The sequence below is a fragment of the Salvelinus alpinus genome, chromosome 7 (genome assembly GCF_045679555.1).
Source record: "Salvelinus alpinus chromosome 7, SLU_Salpinus.1, whole genome shotgun sequence".
NCBI classification, from domain to species: Eukaryota; Metazoa; Chordata; class Actinopteri; order Salmoniformes; family Salmonidae; genus Salvelinus; species Salvelinus alpinus.
Genome location: NC_092092.1, coordinates 49005210 through 49028016, shown reverse-complemented (window position 1 = coordinate 49028016; position 22807 = coordinate 49005210). Strand labels below are relative to the sequence as shown.

The 22807-nt window shown below is 42.7% G+C and overlaps 1 protein-coding gene across 3 annotated transcripts in view; it reads left to right on the top strand.

The window, feature by feature from the left end:
- The window catches only part of LOC139581122 (teneurin-3-like), a 204451-nt gene that overhangs the window by 160457 nt on the left and 21187 nt on the right, over positions 1-22807 (top strand). For 2 of the 3 annotated variants that reach the window (XM_071410573.1, XM_071410575.1), the window contains 10 exons: positions 2151-2270; positions 3616-3877; positions 4232-4499; positions 5062-5205; positions 10545-10794; positions 14466-14486; positions 15644-15876; positions 17457-17611; positions 19314-20197; positions 20591-20766. In XM_071410573.1, coding sequence (XP_071266674.1) covers positions 2151-2270; positions 3616-3877; positions 4232-4499; positions 5062-5205; positions 10545-10794; positions 14466-14486; positions 15644-15876; positions 17457-17611; positions 19314-20197; positions 20591-20766 — 2513 coding nt within the window. The remainder of the gene's footprint in view (positions 1-2150; positions 2271-3615; positions 3878-4231; positions 4500-5061; positions 5206-10544; positions 10795-14465; positions 14487-15643; positions 15877-17456; positions 17612-19313; positions 20198-20590; positions 20767-22807) is intronic. The other variant, XM_071410574.1, reaches the window with a different exon arrangement.

Genomic DNA, 22807 nt, shown 5'->3' with positions numbered 1-22807 from the left:
CATGCATGTATTGTGTAACATGAAGTCCTATGAGTGTCATCTGATGAAGATAATCAAAGGTTAGTGATTCATTTTATCTCTATTTCTGCTTTTTGTGACTGCTATCTTTTGCTGGAAAAATGGCTGTGCTTATTGTGGTTTTGTGGTGACCTAACATAATCGTTTGTAGTGCTTTCGCTGAAAAGCCTATTTGAAATCGGACACTTTGGTGGGATTAACAACAAGATTACCTTTAAAATGATATAAGACACATGAATATCTGAGGAATTTTAATTATGAGATTTCTGTTTTTTGAATTTGGCGCCCTGACTGGCTGCTGTCATATCGATCCCGGTGACGGGATTGCAGCCATAAGAAGTTTTAAGCACCGGGGCTCTGATATCAATTTGTGAGCAAGTTTCTCAGCAGACAAAAAGATGTTTGCATCGGGAACCTCAATGCACTTTCCCTGTCTGTTCTGTATCATAAGTAGAATTTGTTTTGAGTCTGATGGAGTGGGACATTATTGGCAACTGCATGGTGGAATGCTTTGGCAATAATATTCCCTCTAACTCGCAGAATAGTTTGGGAGTAATCCTTATGTAAATAGCATGCTTTACCGCAAATATAGAATCAGGCAATCCCCGAGCCGGGTCCCTTATAATCCGCCTCGTCATTGTATTCAGCTTACTGTTGATTCCAATGTTTGGCCGATGCATATTAGTTCACTCGCTGAAAATGTAAAATTGTTTGCTCTTTATCTCCATTAAGAAGGTGGTTTTATAGTCGCAGACATTATGGCACTTGTCTTTAAGCACAGACATTCCGCAAAGTTTGTCAAAATCAATGACATTTCTGAGGCAACGAAAAATAAATATAGCTTAATTTGATATTTTTTGTGGTCAAAATGAGGTGAATGGGATTCATGGTAAGCAAATTAGCAATATCTGAACTTTACTTGACTGTGGCAAATATTTTGTTGGATTATCGTGGATTTTTTTATTTACAATGTTTTGTTTCAAAGTGAAGATTTCTGCTCTATCCCAACTAAATATGATGCATAAAATGCAACTGAAAAAGTCAATTGAATGTGCCAGAGCATGATGGATACTACCCGTAGCATTGTTTGTTTTGTCTAGGTGTGCTGTATCCAATGTCTGGCAGGGCAAGGGGGGAAATGTCTTATGAGGTCTTTCCATTGTCACCTAAACCCATGGAAAACAAGAGGGCTAGCCAAGGAGAATAGAACAGTTTTCATTGTGTGATTGGATTCCATGCCATTGCTCTAAAAACGATCCTCTCTCGTATGGCATAAAGACTAATACCTTACATTTGTTGTGTTGAGTCCCACAGCCATATTCGATATCCCCTTAGAATGCTCCCACTGGACTTTATATGATGTCCTGGAGAAAACCACTGCTAGACATTGACAGAGAGGGACTGTGTGAATTACATTACTAAACATCGCTTAGGTGATTTGACTTCATGTTTATTTAGGGGTTAGCTCTTGTAGGGTCAGCCAGCCTGTAGAAGATTAATGACGAGGAGAGAATAGTGAACCTCTTAAAGGTTCCTTATTCCTCTAGACTGCAAAGTTTTAAAAATAGGCATGTCGGAGTGAGGAAACAGATAGGAGAAAGCTGTTGATGATCCCTTCCTCAAATCCGTAATGACCTGAAGATGAAGCCAGCAAACGAGACACGTCACGCCTCGCGGCTCTGCCACCAATGTTGATGAAGAAACATCCCTACATCATCTTGCCACTTTCACACTGTTGCCCAATTTAACAAATGACCTCACAATTAGGAACGTAAGAATGCACCGCGTGTCCAAGAAAGAGCTAAGTGGAAAAATTGATCTGCAAATGGTTCCCCCCAATTCTTAAAAACTTGCACAGGTAAACTCCTAAAAGTAAGAGGCCTTCAATGGCTGCAAAGCCTATTTGGAATGAGTTATGGGCTGTTAAAAGGAGTAAAAAGAGAAGGCTGTTGCCAGGGCAAGCCATTCCATGAATAACAATCGCTGACGTGTGTATTTTTAACGGTCAGTAAATCAGACTGCCGGTACCCTTGCCGAGGGAGGACAGATGTTAACAGGGAGGACTGCTTGATGACTCCGGCTGGCATTTTGTTTGTTTACTTAATCCTCTTTGTGTTTGCTCACCGGCACAGCCTGGCGTCAATTATCCGTGGTCAGGTGCTGACGGGAGACGGGACGCCGCTGATTGGCGTCAACGTGTCCTTCCGGGACTACCCTGAGTATGGCTACACCGTGACACGCCAGGACGGGATGTAAGAGTGCCACACACACGAACACACACACACATAAACATGCATGCACATGCACACACACGCACATTCATGCACACACATACATAACACACGTAATAAACACTGATTAGAAGACCACACCCAATCTCTGTCCTCCAAACAAGGTCCAGCTAAGGTCTGGCATGCTTAAAGTGCATCCCAGATCCACGATGTCCAAAGCAATTGAAAAAAGCTATTAAATCAAAACAGCGAAGCATTGTGCCCCAGAACAATATTTCATGCAAATATCACAGTGGTTGAGGCCATTTAGAACAAGACTGCTTAAAATGCATTGAATCAGCCAGGGCAGAATCAATCTGCCAGCATTGCAGACTAACACAGGATTAGTGTCTGATCTTCTTGGGCTATTACCATGGAGTTGTGGTTCACTATCTCACTCTTAAGGAACCAACGTCATACATACATTTCAGGGAAAACATTCAACCCACCGGGAAGTTTATCATCATACAATCTGTTGTCTTATTCAAATTCGCAACAAAATATGTGCATTATGTTTGTCTGGAATAAAAGGCTTAGAATATTTTGTAATATCTGGGACTGGTGTAGTCACTCTTACAGAGCAGGAACCGCAGAGTTAGGGGATTGGCGATAGCCGCGAAGGATAAGCTGATGTCTCCAGATATACCTCCCTGTAACCCCTCTGATACAGAGCATGATAAATGGCAGGGGATAATCACACTTGGTTAGCCAGCATTTCCGCTCAGGGTGTTAAGAGAGCAGAAACAGCATCAAAGCTTGGCTGTGAGCTCCCCACTGCCCAAAGTGGATGGAGAGAGGGAGAGAAAATGGTGTGTGTGTGGGGGGTGGGGGGGGGGCTGTGTGTAGTGTCACCATGCCGATGCTTTACCCCTGGGTGGTGAACCTCGCTGAATATATAGAGCACCACTTCAAAGACTCCCCCCTTCATTTCCAAACCAGTAACTCTTCTCAGCGCTATGTGATACTAATTAAAACTGGTCCACCAGAGAAACTAAGCCAAGACTTCTCAACCAAATTCTCACTTTTTAAGTGTCTCAGTGCATCATGGCTGAATAAGCAAAAGTAATAAAATAGATTCAGTGAATGATAATAATATGTGAGCTGCAAAGGAATAAGACAACTGATAAGAACAAGTTCTTTGTTTCTTTGAAAAAAATATAATCTGTTTTGTAGCCCGCCAAAGTTTGTGAATATATATTTGAGTTTTCACTGAATGCATTGTCTTCCGGAGAGCAGCAAATGTTATTTGGCCTTCAAGTAAGTCACACTGGGTAATTATATAAAGCTTTTTTTTATCACTTCTCCACGTTTATGGCGACGTCTCCAGGTTTGACTTGTTGGCCAATGGTGGTGCCTCGCTGACCCTCAGTTTGAAGCGTGATCCTTTTCCCACACTGCACCGCACTGTTTGGTTGCCCTGGAAGGTGTTCCATGTGATGGACACGGTGATGATGAAGAGGGAGAACAACAACATCCCCAACTGTCACCTCATTGGCCTGCTCAGGCCCAGCCCCCTCATCCTGGCCTCCCCCCTGTCCACCTTCTACAGGAGTTCTCCCAAGGACAGCCCCATCATCCCTGAGACCCAGGTGAGATTAGCTCTGGTCTTTAAACCTACTGCCAGGTGCCTATTTCCCACAGCATATGGCTGTCACTGCAGTGTGCAGTTGAGTGCATTAAAAGTTTCCCTGCACTGCAGCCAGGTTAGAAAAACACACTGCCTTAGTACATTTAACTGCACTGTCAGTTTCCACAAATGTATTTAATTACATTGGTTATTGTTCGATGATTGGAAGCAAAGGTAAAGTTTGCATCACACTGAGAAAGAGTTTACCACATTAACAGTGTACAATTGCTGCAGCACAGACATTTTTAAAGTAACTTTTTAACACACTCAACCATACGTTCAGTATCTTTTCATAAGATTCTGCTTCAAATCATAGGTCCTCCATGAGGAAGTGGCCATACCCGGAAGTGACCTCAATCTGGTTTACCTGAGCTCCCGCACATCCGGCTACAAGCCCATCCTCAAAGTCCTCATGACCCAAGAACGACTCCCGTTCGGACTAATGAAGGTCCATCTGATGGTTTCTGTCATGGGCAGATTGTTCCAGAAATCGTTACCTGCCTTTCCAGACCTTTCGTACACATTCGTCTGGGACAAGACCGACGCCTACAACCAGAAGGTCTACGGCTTGTCAGAGGCTATAGGTGAGTTTCCACCGACACTGAAACACAGCTGTCTGAAGATGTAACGTAAACATCATCTGACAGTGTTGTCAGGTCCAAGTGTAGTCTAGGAGGTTACATTTTGGATGAACTCCTGGTATTGCTTTCCTTTGAACTTCCCAATTGTTTTGGCAGTCAGCATGTTTTGTATGGTTAGCAGACAATGTCTGCTGACTTTCGTGTGTAATTACTCACCAGTTGAACCACAGGAAAAAATATGTATTTTTAAGGTCATGCTCATTTTGATACGTTTTTCCCTACCCAAACCTGAGTTATTCCAGGTTATATGGTAATTTGATATCCAGGTGCACTCTGTTCAGTGAGCTAGCAGTATCTCATACTTTATATGCTTGTAATGCAGCAGTGCCTATTGGGATTCTAGTAAACACTCATCTGAGATTATACCTCCTACCTACTGAGAAAATTCTACAATCATGAAGAGATTTTACAAGTTTTCAGGCTTATACGCTACAAGCCTCATTACTTTTAAAGGCTCCTGGTAGATTTACAGACGTAATTTATTAGACACTGTTGTTGTTTACAGTGTCTGTGGGATATGAGTATGAATCTTGCCTGGATGTGATCCTCTGGGAGAAGAGGACAGCCATTTTACAAGGTTATGAACTGGATGCCTCTAACATGGGGGGATGGATGTTGGACAAGCACCATATATTGGACATTCAAAATGGTAAGACTTCATTTCTTTTGTTACATGGATCTGTTATGTCTGTGTGTGTGTTGTTCAAGGATAGACGTGTTATGGACAGGTGATCTCTACCCTGAAATGCAGCATTACTTGCTCAGATCAAGATGAAATATGGCTCATCATCTCATTTACAGAGAATAGAGGAGAGTTTTGACGGGTCGATCATTCATATTAATGATGGAATAAATCAGACACAATGCAGAGCTCCCTTCCTACTCAGAGATTCCATCCTACTCAGCTATTTATGCAACACGATGGCCTTTGCTGGCCAAGATGGGATACGTTTCTCATGCAATTCTTTACTTTTATTATCCAAACTTCTCTTTTGAATGAGAATGCACTAGGGCTCTCTTTCAGCCCTGGTTTGTGTGACAGTAAGCTCTCTCCAGCTCTCGATCTTTGTCACAGTTGTCTCTGGGAATTTGTGTCACCCTTTCATCTATTTGTGTCCCTCAACTCTATGTTTCTGAGCACAGTCTTTCACTACTGACTGTCACTTTCGTGGAGGAGGTTACAGCAATATTTGCTCATTGCCTTTTGACACTTGATCGAGCCCATAGTTTGTGTATCACTTTCAGGTTCTATTGAAATGGTTGCTATGGCTACAGCCAATGTTTACTCATGTTAGTAAAAGGTCTGTTTGATTGTCGCTTGTCATACCCAGTTATGCCATGGACCCATGCTAACCATGTATGCTAACCATCTACTCCATACACAAAACTGGGTTTTCTTAGCAGATTATTTGTTACAATATGCTTCAGGAAAATGTTAATTGAACTAGTGTACAGAAGTCAATCTGCATCGTTTGTGTTGACCACACAATGCTATTTCTTCCGTGTCTGTCCGTTAAACATGGAAAATCGTCTCAAATCGTCTCAAAGCCTTCACACAGCAGCGCCAGCGCACAGTGGGGGGGGGGGGGGGGGTCGCTGTCTCTAGATGTGAAGCTTCGTGATCAACAGATGTGTAGATGCTTGCTTTGCATCGTCGACATATGATATGCTAATATTTTCTTGCGTTAGACTGGGCATCAATGTGCGTTTGTCTTCATACGAAATGTGGTGAATTATGTTTATTAGGTTATGAGGTTTTCAGTAGAATTGTTTTGCAAGATTTGTGTAGTTTGATATTGATACATGAATGACTGAAATGAAAGACACATGCCTACACAGATTGCGTCTTATCTGTCTATGCACCAACTACCAGGACTCCAAAGAGTTTTCACCGTTTTCATTCTTTTTATTTAATTCCAAGCGCTTCAAATAGATTCTGAAATGTGCCTAAATCAGAAAAGGTAAAAAAAATTTTTTTGAGAATGACACTTTCCTCTTTAACTTCTCCCTGCCTGTCAGCAGGTTAATCAATTTGCCAACAGCAGGGTAGCTATCCTCCATTTCACAATCCCATTAGTTTCACCCACAGATAGTATGTGAAGTGTGTGAAATGATTAATGGTTCCTCAGTCAACAGACACTCAGATGCCAGTGGCACGACCCTGTCTTCAAACTTTATCTTTCCCCTCGTTCGTTCCCCAAACACAAGCCATGGCAGATGGCCTTACAGGGGAAAGCTTATACCTATTGTGTATGCCCTTTACAACGTGTTAATATTTTAAGTGCTTGTCGGCCTTGGTTGTTGGCAAGACATATTTCGGAGAGTCGTGGGTCACGTGTTAGTTTTATAGTCTGCAGGATGAGGCCCTTAAGAAATTCAGTCCCGATACAAAAATATCACAACTTTTTCTTCACAACTAGCTCTGTATTGATTCCCTAATGTTGTACATGTCATCTTCTTTGATAAAACATGCAAGTTGTGGTCCACTACAGTCACACATCTCTTCCCAGTGACTTTGTCTCCATTTTCCCTTGCCTTCCCTGTCTGAGGAGACTACTGTGATGTATTTGAGTTATCCTCTCATCCTCACCTAACAGTCTCTCTCTCTCTCTCTCTCTCTCTCTCTCTCTCTCTCTCTCTCTCTCTCTCTCTCTCTCTCTCTCTCTCTCTCTCTCTCTCTCTCTCTCTCTCTCTCTCTCTCTCTCTCTCTCTCTCTCTCTCTCTCTCTCTCTCTCTCTCTCTCTCTCTCCCTCCCCCTCCCCCCCCCCCCCCCCCCCCGGGGCCTGTCTGACAAGATAAGGCCAAAAGCTGTTCTGTCTGTGCTCCCCCTGACCCCCTCCCTCCCTCCCTGCTGCAAAGTGGCTATATGCCTTCTGTTAAAACAAGGCTCTCTAGCCTTATAAACATGGTCAGATGTGCAGTGGCTTTAGCCTGGGTGCAGCAACATATTTTAGTTTTGTCAGAGACTCTGTCAGAGAGAGACTGTAGAGTTGGTTTGTGTGTGTTAAAGAGAAGGTGTCGGAAATTGACGTGCGTATTTAATGCATGACATTAGACTTTCAAATGGCGTATGGGAAGACATTTCGTCGTACAATAAGCTGTGATTGAAATGTAAATGTAGGGGACTGTGGGAAGGTTGCCAAAATGACCTCATCAATAATGGGATTTTTTTTTAAAGACGTGACCTAACTTTCTAATAAGGTGTAATGCGTTGAGCTTCTTATACTCAACTGTATATTGGGTATGTAAAAACTGTAATTCTATTGTTAATTAGGTTAAATTCAACATTGTGATAGAGTGGAGATAATGTTTGACATCTTGTGCTTGTTATTACAGAATTACTTGGTTATTGCTTTATAATAAGGCCATCAGGGATGCTTGCTGTTGAGTCAGCCCTCGTTCAGCCTCCGATCACTCACATAGCATGTCTCCGTAGCGAGCAGACAGATGGATTGAAGTGCAATTAAAGCTCCAAGGTTGTGCGTTTGATGGCGTCACGCACAAGCCGTCCCCTGGACCCATTCATCTTTGTTAGCCGTGCATTTGTAATGCTCTCCGTTAGAATGAGATGGATCGGTGGGATTGTCCTGCCAGCGGTCTCCCCAGGTTGTCTTCATTTGAGTTCCCCCTTAAATCAATTAATCAATGAAAGGAACTAATCAGAGAGGGACAAACGGCGGCGAGGCGACACTCGATTTCACATACATCGAGATGTGCAGTGACACGTGCGGGGGTAATGTCGAGGAAACAGTGGGTGCTACACCAGGCATTCAGCGCCACCATCAATCCGGTAATGAGGACAGAGGGAGTGTCGGAATTTAAACGTGTTGCCGAGGTGTGAATAATGAATTGCTCCCAGCATGCAATTCACCCCTTTGATGTTTTTTTAAAATAATTTGAAAGTCTACTCCACCATATCCCTTCCCCCAATTAAAAAAAAATAATAATAATATTTGCCCCTCGCTCAAATGTTTTAATGTAATGACTTTTTGGTCACTCCTCAGTTCAATTGATGTTTCGATACTTTTGAAAGGTACTGGTAACTGACAAAATAACGGAAACACTTGAGTAAATGAGGGATACACCGTATATTGAAAGCAGGTCCTTCCACACAGGTGTGGTTCCTGAGTTAATTGAGCAATTAACATCCCATCATGCCTAGTGTCATGTATTAAAATCCCGAGCACACCATTATTTTTGCCATCATTTTGGTTACCAATGCAATGCCCCCATAGGATGACAATGCCCCCATCCACAGGGCACGAGTGGTCACTGAATTGTTTGATGAGCATGAAAATGATGTAAACCATATGCCATGGCTGTGTCAGTCCCCAGATCTCAACCCAATTGAACACTTATGGGAGATTCTGGAGAGACGCCTGAGAGGGTTTTCCACCACCACAAACAGTAAATGATGGAATTTCTCATGGATGAATATCGGAGGAATGCAACACCGGAGTTCCAGACACTTGTAGAATCTATTCCAAGATGCATTGATCTGGTTCTGGATCATGATGGCCGAATGCCCTTTTAAGACATGTTCTTTGGTGTTTCGCCTTCATTTTGTCAGTTACCTGTACATTGTGTGCTGAGTTCATGTTTCCTTTCTCACTGTGACTTACTGGGAGAAAATGAAACAGGGTCTTGACGAGATGTTCTGTAAAGAGGTTACAATTAATTGATGAGTTTCAGAATCCCACTAAACAGGTTCCTCACAAAAATGTCAAGATTCATGAGACATTGAAATACAGTATGAACATAGGTAGGCACTCTGCAATGACTAATGAATGAGGTATTATGTACCAAGGCAACTCAACGGGTTTGTTCACAATTCCTCAGGATTATTCAGCCATTTGGTTTACACTATTTATTATTTACCCAACTAATCAAATCTCAATTTAGAGGTGTTTCCTAAGGAAATGGCTGTTTTGAACAGCAATTAAAAAATCTTAGAGAAAATTATTGATTTTAGCACAGTTCAAAGTCCTCATTCTCATCAATCATCGATTACATAGAAGCTCCTCTCAAATCAAATTGTATTTGTCACATACACATAGTTAGCAGATATTAATGCGAGTGTAGCGAAATGCTTGTGCTTCTAGTTCCGACAATGCCGTAATAACCAACGAGTAATCTAGCCTAACAATTTCACAACAACTACCTTATACACACAAGTGTAAAGGGATGAAGAATATGTACATAACGATATATGAATGAGTGATGGTACAGAACAGCATAGGCAACATGCAGTAGATGGTATAGAGTACAGTATATACATATGAGATGAGTAATGTAGGGTATGTAAACATATAAAAGTGGCATTGTTTAAAGTGGCTAGTGATACATTTTTTACATACATTTTTCCATTATTAAAGTGGCTGGAGTTGAGTCAGTATGTTGGCAGCAGCCACTCAATGTTAGTGGTGGTTGTTTAACAGTCTGATGGCCTTGAGATAGAAGCTCTTTTTCAGTCTCTCGGTCCCTGCTTTGATGCACCTGTACGGACCTCGCCTTCTGGATGATAGCGGGGTGAACAGGCAGTGGCTCGGGTGGTTGTTGTCCTTGACGATCTTTATGGCCTTCCTGTGACATCGGGTGGTGTAGGTGTCCTGGAGGGCAGGTAGTTTGCCCCCGGTGACGCGTTGTGCAGACCTCACTACCCTCTGAAGAGTCTTACGGTTATGGGCGAAGCAGTTGCCGTACCAGGCGGTGATACAGCCCGACAGGATGCTCTCGATTGTGCATCTGTAAAAGTTTGTGAGTGCTTTTGGTGACAAGCTGAATTTCTTCAGCCTCCTGAGGTTGAAGAGGCGCAGCTGCGCCTTCTTCGCCACGCTGTCTGTGTGGGTGGACCAATTCAGTTTGTCCGTGATGTGTACGCCGAGGAACTTAAAACTTACTACCCTCTCCACTACTGTCCCGTCGATGTGGATAGGGGGGTGCTCCCTCTGCTGTTTCCTGAAGTATCTTTATCCTCTGTTTTCTCAGGTGTCCTCTACAAAGGCAGCGGTGAGAACCAGTTCATCTCGCTGCAGCCGCCCGTCATCTCTACAGTGATGGGGAACGGTCGGCGCCGTAGCATCTCGTGCCCCAGCTGCAACGGCCAGGCCCTGGGCAACAAGCTATTGGCGCCCCTGGCCCTGGCGTGGGGCATCGACGGCAGCCTCTACGTGGGCGATTTCAACTACATCCGGCGCGTTTACCCGTCGGGCAACGTCACCAGCGTCATGGAGCTCAGGTTAGTTCAGGTTCTGAATGGAACCGTAATGGCGGTGCATGGTCGTTTGGTTCTGACCTTTTGACCCTCAAATTAAAGTCTGGTCCTTCGCCCGTAGCCAAGTACTTAAGAGTCGTAAAGTACTTAAGTAAAATTACTTTAAAGTACTACTTAACTTCTTATGGCTGCAAGCCCAATGTCGGTACACTTATGACAACAGCCAGCTCAAGTGCAGGGCGCGAAATTCAAAAGATATTTTGTAGAAATATTTAACTTTCACACATTAACAAGTCCAATACAGCAAATGAAAGATAAACATCTTGTGAATCCAGCCAACATGTCCGATTTTAAAATGTTTTACAGCGAAAACACCACGTATATTTATGTTAGCTCACCACCAAATACAAAAAAGCACAGACATTTTTCACAGCACAGGTAGCTTGCACAAAACCAACCAAACTAACCAAGAACCAACCAAACTAACCAAGAAACAACTTCATCAGATGACAGTCTTATAACATGTTATACAATAAATCTATGTTTTGTTCAAAAAATGTGCATATTTGAGGTATAAATCAGTTTTACATTGCAGCTACCATCACAGCTACCGTCACAAATAGCACCGAAGCATCCAGAGTAATTACAGACACCAACGTGAAATACCTAAATACTCATCATAAAACATTTCTGAAAAATACATGGTGTACAGCAAATGAAAGACAAACATCTTGTGAATCCAGCCAATATTTCCGATTTTTTTGTTTTACAGCAAAAACACAATATAGCGTTATATTAGCTTACTACAATAGCCAACCCCACAACAGCATTGATTCAAGGCAAACGGTAGCGATAGCGACAAAACCAGCAAAAGATATTAATTATTTCACTAACCTTCATAAACTTCATCAGATGACAGTCCTATAACATCATATTACACAATACATATATGGTTTGTTCGAAAATGTGCATATTTAGAGCTGAAATCCGTGGTTATACATTGTGCTAACGTAGCATCTTTTTCCCAGAATGTTCGGGTATATTTATGACACTCACCTATTCTGACCAAATAACTATTCATAAACTTTACTAAAAAACACATGTTGTATAGGAAATGATAGATACACTAGTTCTTAATGCAATCGCCGTGTTAGAATTCTAAAAATAACTTCAGTACGACATCCAGCTTACGTTATAGCGAGAGAGCGCACAAAATCTGGGCGCAAACTAATAGTAAACATGTTCGACAGATATATGAAATAACATCATAAATGGGTCCTACTTTTGATGATCTTCCATCAGAATGTTGTACAAGGGGTCCTTTGTCGGGGACAATCGTTGTTTGGTTTTAGAATGGCCTTTTTCCCTCTTGAATTAGCAAGCAGACTAGCCAAGTGGCGCGAAGCTCTCCTTCGTCAAAGAACGCAACACGCCTAAACTCCCGAAAAAAATTCAATAATATGATAAAACTATATTGAAAAAACATACTTTACGATGATATTGTCACATTTATCAAATAAAATCAAAGCCGGAGATAGTAGCTGTCTATAACGACAGCTTTTCAGAAGGCAATCCCCGGTTCCTTCTCGCGCCTTCCTGAAAACAGGAAATTGGTGTCACGTCATGCCAAGAGCTCTAATTCGACCTCAGATCAAGCTATACACTCCATTTCTTCTCTCACTGCCTATTGACATCTAGTGGAAGGCGTATGAAGTGCATGTATACTAATACATATCAAGCAAATTAATAGGGATGCCCTGGAACAGAGCATCGATTTCAGATTTTCCACTTCCTGTCAGGAAGTTTGCTGCAAAATGAGTTCTGTTTTACTCACAGATATAATTCAAACGGTTTTAGAAACTAGAGAGTGTTTTCTATCCAATAGTAATAATAATATGCATATTGTACGAGCAAGAAATGAGTACGAGGCCGTTTGAAATGGGCACCTTTCATCCAAGCTACTCAATACTGCCCCTGCAGCCCTAAAAAGTTAAGTCGTTTTTTGGGGTATCTGTACTGCACTTTAAGAATATATTTTTGACAACTTTTACTTCACGACATTCCGAAATAATATAATGTACTTTTTAGTCCATACATTTTCCCTGACACCCAAAATTACTTGTTACGTTTTGAATGCTCAGCAGGACAGGAAAATGGTCCAATTCACACACTTATCAAGAGAATATCCCTGGTCATCTTTACTGCCTCTGATCTGGCGGACTCACTAAAGACAAATGTTTTGTTTGTTACTGATGTTTGAATGTTGAAGTGTGCCCCTGGCTATCCCCCACCCCCCCAACGAAGAAAAAAAAAAACGTGCCGTATGGTTTGCTTAATGTAAGGAATTTGAAATGATTTATACTTTTGATGCTTAAGTATATTTAAAACCTTAAACTTTTACTCAAGAGTGACTGACTAGTCTCTTGCTCTGTTTGGCTAAGACGGTTGGCTTTGAGTGGTATGTGTTGTTGTGAGTTCACGCCGCACTGGTGGCAGAACAAAATGCATTCTGTTACATAAACTTGAACGGGGTGGACGTCTGACGTGTAGTGGTCTTCTTTGAACTGTGAATCAGTGGTTTTCCGAGACGGTCTCAACAATGCGCAGGGTGGTCAGACAACTGTTGGCCTACTTGCACAGTATCCAATATGATGGAACGGAAGAACGGAGAGATTCACTATTTAATGTGGAATATTTTCTATATCCTTCATCACAATTAGAGAAAAACACCATGTAATCGAGACGATTTAGGCCGTCTTATCAAGTTGGTTTTACTCGATAAGCTTAATTCGGCCAATTGGCAGACTCAGAAACCACCATTTTACAGCCAGGGATACTCAATACAAAGCATATTAAATCTTTCGAATCAATTGCATGCCCCTGGCCCTCCCATTGCAAAAAACCAGTGAAGTCTTCAGTTCAGAAGACATCCCCACAAATCACATACAACACCCACAACCGCCTGTTTGTTATGTTTTGATACGTTCTCTTATAGGTTGCATGGGGAAAATTAAGCCCACATGGTTGGATTGCTCGTTATAATACATGTAAAATGCACATACACTACATCTGATTCCAACATCATGAGCATTATTATGGAGTTGGTCCCCCCTTTGCTGCTATAACAGCCTCCACTCTTCTGGGAAGGCTTTCCACTGGATGTTGGAACATTGCTGAGGGGACTTGCTTCCATTCAGCCACAAGAGCATTAGTGAGGTCAGTGAAGTAGCCAAATCCACTCATTTGAAAGGGTGTCCACATCCTTTTGTGTGTACATGAAGTGTATGTACATCCGTGAGAGTACAAGCAAGTCCCAACCAAGTCCCAACCTGGCTTGTCAACCTGGCATGCAATGGCTTGGGGTTTGGATATAAAGTCCTTATTTTTTTTATTTGGGGCTGTATAATGAGTGGTGGGATCAATATTCCGATACTCAGTGGTTAAATGGAGACAAAATGGCCCAATGGATTGCCTGGTGGGGGAGTTTTTATATTCTCCCTTCTGTTAGTTATGGGTGCAGGGTTTAACCAAGCCATAGTCACTCTTCTCATTTTTTGCCTCCTTTCTGCTCAACAAATCTCCATTGTCTGCTTCTTTTTTTAATGGTGTTTTTCTTAGACTTTTAAAGTCACACACTTTTACAGTCTCTCTGCATCTTTCTCTTCTCTGCTTCCTTCCTTTAATCCCACCCTAAGAAATAAAGATTTTAGACACAGGTAGGTGTGTTATGTTGCAGTTTCTCTCACTGTCTTGATGTATATTGTATATTTTTATGAACCTCTTTCTATGGCAAATTGATAAGCCTCTAAGGCATTATTTGATCATGTGGTTTGGCTCATAAAGGTGTCCGTTTTTATCATCCCACTTTGTAATGTAACATTGACTTTTTTTCCACTGTTTATTGCATTCTCACATTTATTTGAAACACACATTATTCACATTCATAAGTGCCAAAGGCTTACAGTATGGGCTAATGTACCATTAAACACGAGAACACTCACTGGGCTATCTTTATTTCCAGACAGTAAAAAAGTGTTATTCACCTTTAACAGCTTATATTTTGGTGTATAATTGGCCTCCAAGCACACATGTTATGTCCTCTTTGAAAAGAGTTGGCAATTTAAATGCAGTGATATGTCTGTGTCATTTAGTCATGTAAGAGGATTAATGTTAACTAGCGTAGAAAAATGTGAATGTAATTTCCTTTGACAAAAAAAAATGTAAATTCAAAGTCAATACTACTATACTTGCTCTATATTGCTGATATCCAGCACCCTACATATAAGATTATTAATTCTGTCTTTGCATCAGATGATTTTTTCATAATGGAAGCCAGCCTTGAAGATGTCTCTGCTAACTCTTTCTGAAGGAGCCCGCCACATATTGAGGCATTTTAAAATGAATGTCAATAAGCGCAACCCAACGAAATGCCATCAGTATCAACATAAGCACATCATTCCATTATTTCCATTGGCTTCCCCTCACAGGGTAGTGATAACGATTGAAATGATCTGGCACCCTTCAAGTTGTCACACACAAATCTGCTCCAGTCGTTTCCTGTTAAATTCTGTTATATTCACTTTGACTCCTGGTCTCGGACTATTTCCCACCCGTCTGTTATGCAAAAAGCCTCACACAACACAAGCCTCATCGGGCATTCACAATAACCAGAACTACATACACATACAGTCTTTTCTGTGGTCATTATCATTCTGAATGTCACATTTTCTTACTTTGTTATTTTGGAAAAATACCTTCAAACTAGGTTCTCTTGGGATTGTTCAAATTCGTTAAAAAAAACGACCTAAAACTAGATTATTTTCTGACTGTTCATTGCGGCAGTCGCAGTAACCACATTTCCCCTCGATCATAGTAACAACCCTGCTCACCGCTATTACCTGGCCACTGACCCGGTGACTGGGCAGCTGTATGTGTCAGACACCTACTCACGGAGGATCTACCGGCCCAAGGTCCTGACGGGGATCAAGGAACTGCAGAGTAACGCGGAGGTGGTGGCAGGGACCGGGGACCACTGTCTGCCATTTGATGAGACCCACTGTGGGGATGGGGCCAAGGCCACGGAGGCCCTGCTCACTGGGCCAAAAGGTAGGTGCCAAGACAACATACTGGAGCGCTATTGGGTGTGCAGGGCTGCAGGCTTTTTGTCCAGCCCTGCAGGAACACATTTGATTAGAACATACAGTAATTAGCTGAATTGGATGTGTTACTGGAGGGCTGAAATTAAATCCTACAAAGCTTTCAAAAGATTGGTGGTTCACAGCACAAATGTTTTAGAAGTAACGTGTTAATATATTCTATTCAGGTAGCACTTTTCACCAGGTCAGAAAATGCTTATATAAGGGTAACTGCCATCATTCACCATACATGTGTACTGTAGCACCAACCTAAGTGTAGTATGGCAGCCATATTGTGTCTAAAAACTCACCACCGTCTGAATATTAGTTCAGAGAAGTTAAGAAGTCATGGTGTGTGCCAGCCTTGAAAGCCCCCCCCCCCCCCCCCCCAATGTCCCTGCTTAAACTGCATTTAAAATAGTGGGTTTGAATGAAAGGAAGCTGGGAGGGAGTGAATCTAACTATGGAGATGGAGGAGGTAGAGGCTAGGGGAAAGAGACAGCAGATGGCTGGAGTTTTCTTCCCCAGACGTTTGCTGAAATGTGCTCAAATGTGGCACTCTTCATCTGTCAGAATTTTCCCCAGAGTGTCAAATAGCCGGCTCTCCCAGAATGCTCCCTCAGCTCTTTGTTTCAGGACCCAGGCAAGCTTTGGGCCGATCGAGCCAAAGGTCAAACCAAATCACTCCCCTCGAACCACTTGATTCCATTTTTTTACAGATTTATTTAGAAGCTATTAAATGTGTCAAATGCAGAATATATACCAATTTCTCACCTCTTGTGATAAACCTTTATCACTATTTAGAGTTTAAAAACCGCCCACAGTGTGTGTTTACACCAGCGTTTATAGCGCTGAGTGAAAAGAAATGGAAGTGTATGTGAGGTTTAATTGAAATCCTGTAGGCTCTGGTCTCTATTAGGAGCGCACAGTGACATGAAGAGATGTGGAGTGTGCCACGGTTGCTAATGTATTTTCCCTATGTGGGACAAATGTCTATGGCAAGTACTCTCTCCTTGCGCTAAAACCCTCAGCCGACAATCAATCAGTCGGGCAATTTTGCCTGCCGTCGTAACCATGGCAACTGCCTGTCGCTCACCCGTTTCGTCTCAAATTGACCAAATTCGTAATTTCCCCCCGCCTACCCATTTCACAGAATCTAGTGAAGATGGTTGAGGATTGCTGGGTGTCCGAGCTGCAATTTGAGGTGAAGGAGCAACACATTGACACTTCACCTCTGAGTTCTGTTATTGGAGGTGGGATATGGCGAGACACGTGCGCCCGGCGCACATACAGTAGGAACACAGCATTTCCTACTTTACCCTGAGAAATTATTCAATAGCAGGAAAGCAGGCGGTTTAATTATTGAAGGATGTGCTTTTTGCAGTGACCTGAATAATGGGAAGCCAAACTCGACACATGTATCTGTTGTGTTCGTTCCACAGAGTCATGCAAGCAGAGGAAACCGAACATCTCCCATGTCTGACACGTCTATCTATCTGTTATCACTTATGCATTTCTTTTATTCCCCCCTTCCCCCTTTTGCCTCGACAGGTATCGCTGTGGACAAGAATGGACTGATATACTTTGTGGACGGCACCACGATCCGGAGAGTTGACCAAAACGGCATCATATCCACCCTCCTGGGCTCCAACGACCTCACGTCGGCACGCCCCCTTACCTGTGACATCAGCATGGACATCAATCAGGTGGCTGTCAGAGTACCAGTCATGCGTCCCTCAAGCCTGTTCTGTCCTCAAGTCAGGTCCCATAGGGCTAACCTCACAGCGCCACCCTGTGGTACTCTTCTTGCCAATCTATGAGTCACTCAGTCTTTGGAGTGTTACATAAATGCAGTCCCTCCAGTATTCTGCGATCGCAATTTGTTTTGCAAAATCAACAATTCCCTGCATATTATTTGAGGGCTCGCAAATTTGACCAATCATTGTACTACTACTGCATACAACAGTTATCTCTGCAGTATTAGTGTATAAAAGTGTCTGATAACTGCACTACAAAAAGAGAGCTCGCAATTTTAACCAATCGCTGCACTTTTACCGCATAAAATGGTTCAATCAAGCCACATGTCGACAAACCTTTTCCCCCATCAGCGCATTTTCATCGCAATTTGGACAAAATGATTGCATATTGCCATACATAATGTTAGAATTGTCGCAGCAAAATCTAGCATTTTTCCCTGCAACACTCACAAAACTGATGATGAAAGTACTTACATAGTTAAATAATATGCTTTTGGATATGGTTATTTCAGTGGAAGGAAAGTCATTAGGTGGCATTATATTTTTGTTTAAAAGACCCCTATGCACTCTCAAGTTGCTGAGGCTTATTGTCTAGAGCAGTGTGTCCCAATCTGTTCCTCAGGGACCCACAGGACTGCATATTTTTGTTTCAGCACACTAGCAGATCCGATCCATACAGTCAAATAATCACCAAGCTCTTGATTAGTTGAATCAGGTGTGATGGAAGTTTGTGTAGTCAGCAGCTGAATTTTGTTTTGGGGGGGGGGGGGGGTCATTCCTACCAAACAGCATGACATTTCAACACTTTTCTATCTAACAACTTTCCACGTCTCTAAAGATCTGCCCATAACAGCATGAACATAGTGTATTGTCAAAACACACAAAGTTACCGCCTTATGAGGGCAAAACACTTACTCAATATATAACTTTGGCTCTCCTCTTAAACATTTATATCCATGTCCACGCTATCCTCTTCCATTACATACGATCTCTGATGTGATGCAAATGAATAATGAAGAAAAGAAAAACAAAGAAAAGCTTTTATCATATTAAAATGGAATGACGGGCCTCCATTACAGACCATATATTTAGGGTCTCCGGAGGGGACGTTTCAGGAGTGGATTGGTGTGGAGAGTCAAACTCAACTTGGATTGGAGTCCCTTACCTCTGCCCTTTACTCCAAGGGGACATACCAGATAATAGTTCCATGTCTGCTATCATTACACTAAGGGAGGCTTGAAACCATCAGGCAGACAATAATTAAACATGTCTTAAGTTAATTAAGATAGTTCGATGTCACAACGCGACACCAATATCTTTTTGGCTAGACTATAGTAACCTGAGGCATATTGTCCCATAAGAAGGCAGACTGGCAGGCTTAATGAATGGCACTGAGACAGACAGTAATGAGTTGTGTGCAGCCTTGAGGGCAAATACCTTGTTATTAATCACTGTCTGGAAAGGATGATTAAGTATGTGTTTTTCCACAGTTTGTAACAATACTGATGTCACCCTGAAATATTTAGGAGATAGGACAATGTTGCCAATGTCCTTTCTGTAGACAGGGATATCTCAATACCACATATCTGAGAGAAAGTAATGTCTTAATGCCACATATCTGTGGTGCTTATAACAATGTCCCTATCTGCAGGTGCTCCTGGAGTGGCCCACCGACCTAGCGGTCAGCCCCATGGATAACTCCCTGTACATCCTGGACAACAATGTGGTCCTACGAATCACTGAGAACGGCCAGGTCAGCATTGCAGCGGGCCGGCCCATCCACTGCCCGTTGGCCGGGATGGACCGCGGGGCAGCCGGAGGTCAAAGGGCAGCGCTGACGCCCCTGGAGTCCGCCGTTGCCATCGCCGTGTCCTACTACGGTGCCATCTTCGTCGCCGAAACCGACGAACGGAAGCTTAGTCGAATCCGAACGATATCTGTCGACGGTGAAATAACCCATCTGGCAGGGTCGCCCTCTGACTGTGATTGTAAGAACGACGTCAACTGCGACTGTTACCAGACCGGCGAGGGCTACGCTAAAGACGCTCGTCTCAACGTCCCATCCTCTCTGGTTGTGGCGCCTGATGGCACCCTGTACGTGGCAGAACTGGGCAACATCCGCATCCGGGCTGTCGGTAGGAACGGGCCAGTGTTGACTTCTAACACCAACACCTTTGAGGTGGCGTCGCCTGATGCCCAGGAAGTGTATGTCTTTGACGCCAATGGTACCCACCAACACACCTCCAGCCTCCTGACGGGTGACTTTAAGTACACCTTCAGCTACAGCATCGAGAACGACGTTACCGCTGTGACCGATAGCAACGGGAACACCCTGAGGATCCGCCGAGACCCCAACCGCATTCCCGTGCGCATTGTCGCCCCGGACAACCAGGTCATCTGGCTGATCATGGGAACCAATGGTGGGCTAAAGACCTTGACGGCTCAGGGCCAGGAACTGGTGCTACTCACCTACCATGGTAACACTGGCCTGCTGGCTACTAAGACCTCTGAAATTGGCTGGACCACATTCTACGAGTGAGTATACAGAAGTAGGAAGGACTGATTTCTCCAATGGCAGAGTAGACCTTCACTTTTTAGGGTGATGAGAGCCTGACTAGATAAATATTTGATCATAAAGTAAGCTAATCAGTTGCTGCTTTGCACTTACAATGAATGTATATTCATGTTTTAATTTGGTGGCAGTCAGTGACTTCCTTCATATTGACACACACTCTGAAGTTTGCCTACAATGTCAAATGTTGATCCTTTTAAAGGTTATTCTACTAAATTACGTGAAAAGAGACCGTGTGGTGACTGTGTGTGATGTTGTTGCCTAGATACTCTCGACAAAATGACACCATGCATCGATGCAAGAATTCATGAATCACAATGATCACCTTTACATAAACTTCTCCCTCTATCTCTCAGGTATGACAGCGAAGGCAGGATAATGAACGTGACATTCCCCACGGGAACAGTGAAAAACCTGTACACCGAAATCTACAGGGCCTTGACTGTGGACATTGAGAGCTCCTTGACTGAAGAGGAAATTAGTATTACCACCAATACCTCCACCATCCGTGCCTTCTATACACTGGCTCAGGGTAATGGCGTCCCCATTCTTCTCAGCCGAAACAGTTTGGTAGAGTTTGTGCATTTCAGTGGCGGTCGATGCCGTTTAAGATTAGGGAGGACAATGTTGTTTTTATGAGCATGGCATTATTTGTATTACAGCATATTGGATGACTGTCATTCATATTCCATTCACCCAGCTCAAGGTAACATCGATAGGTTTAGGCTAATACATGATACTCTAATTGTCCCTATACCCACCATGAGATTGCAACAACCTAGCCTACGATTAAAAGTTTACAACGTAGGTGCACAGGTCGAGAGAAAAATGTAAGTAACCAAGGTGACAGACAGTGACACATTTGATACTGCCTTGCACACTTTTGCCTGCATCTAGCTTATCTAGGGTGTAATCATTAGTCCAGACAGTTGCAAACCAGAGTTTCTATTGGACAAATTCAGGTATGTTTATCACCGTTTCGTTCCGTTTGCTATCAGTTAAGAAATGTTTATCAGTAGAATTGGCAGAATGAATACACCCCTGATCATCCGCAAACACAGTTCACTTTCATAGCAGCCACATAAAAACAACATGATCACTTTGCTCGTTGTATAACTCCTTCTTGCATCTATGCGCTCTCCTCCTCTCACATTTTCCCTTAGCTTGTGGACTTCAGTGCACATCACAACAGCTGTCTGTGACTAGGCGATAAAACCTTTCCAAGCCAAACCTTCATTCCATAACAGCTAACCGATACACACAGCCTACATAGCTACTAGGACTAACGCGTTACTAAACCTGCTACATTCATTCTGTACAGTGTACAGCAAGCAGTTTAGCAGTTACACCGGTGGGCCCCGGTGGCAATAAATTAGTAAAACCAAAAGCTTACCTTGACTTGGAAGAGTTCCAGTGTTGAATAGCCAAAGCCAGCTATCCCTCTCTGTTTGAGCTGGGTGTTTGAGTATGCTAAACTATCTAGCTGCATTCGCTAGCTAAGTAAGTGGGAAAAAAATACAATGAAATATAGCTAGCTCTCTCTCACTTGCTGCTTTCAAATTTTTTAAGAAAATAATTTGTTCAAAACTGTTCAACTATTGTCTTTCTCTCTCTCTTTCAGTCAGCTACTCACCACATTTTATGCACTGCAGTGCTAGCTAGCTGTAGCTTATGCTTTCAGTAACGTACGCTAACCCCATTCCGTACAAATGTGCGCACCGTGACATTCAAACGAGGCTGCAAAGAAAACTAATGGGACTGTAGCGACTGTGTTGACATCAAAATCTGGGGTGTGAACTACGTTTCTATTCACGCGTTGATTGACATGGTAATGGCTCTATAGTATTGGTGGTAATGGCTCTATTGTATTGGAGAAAAGTTGAAAAAACCGACCCCTCCGACGCTGTTCGTTACATCGTGACATGTCATGGCGTAACGTACAGCACGCATAAAGCAACTAATTCTGTCTTACAGCCTCTCTCCACCAGGTGTAGCACTTCTCTCACCATTTAAAAACAAGAAAGGGACAGGGATGGGGTAAGGGGGGATACCTAGTCATTTTTTGCGTCATCACTGCAAGCTATCATGACTCAAAAGCTGCTGTTTACTTCTGAAGATCACTTTAGCACCGCCCTAAAAACCCGATTCAAATTCGACACAAACCTTCAAATAGGTATGTAATGACATATTATATAAACTCTTTATAGTGTTTTATTTACATTTTAGAGGCGATAAGTTGATAAGTTGGACAGATCGAGTTTCCCCACACGACATCTCTCCTTCTCATTATCACGCAATAGGTTTCGCTTCCCCACCCGCCGTTTTTAAAAAGATCATTGCCTTCTTGAGTCATGCAGAGATGGGCATCATGAAGGACTTGTCATTGATTTTGTTGGAAAGGGGAGAAATTGTGCTTTACAATGGTATTGATATTACAGTTGATCTGGAAGTATTATGCTTTTTGGGCGCTAAAATTATGTCAATTGTACAGACCAGCGTGATGTACAAAAGTGAGTTAGTTTACGTTACTAGATTCATTCTCTGATTCTTTGATTGGGTGGACAACATGTCAG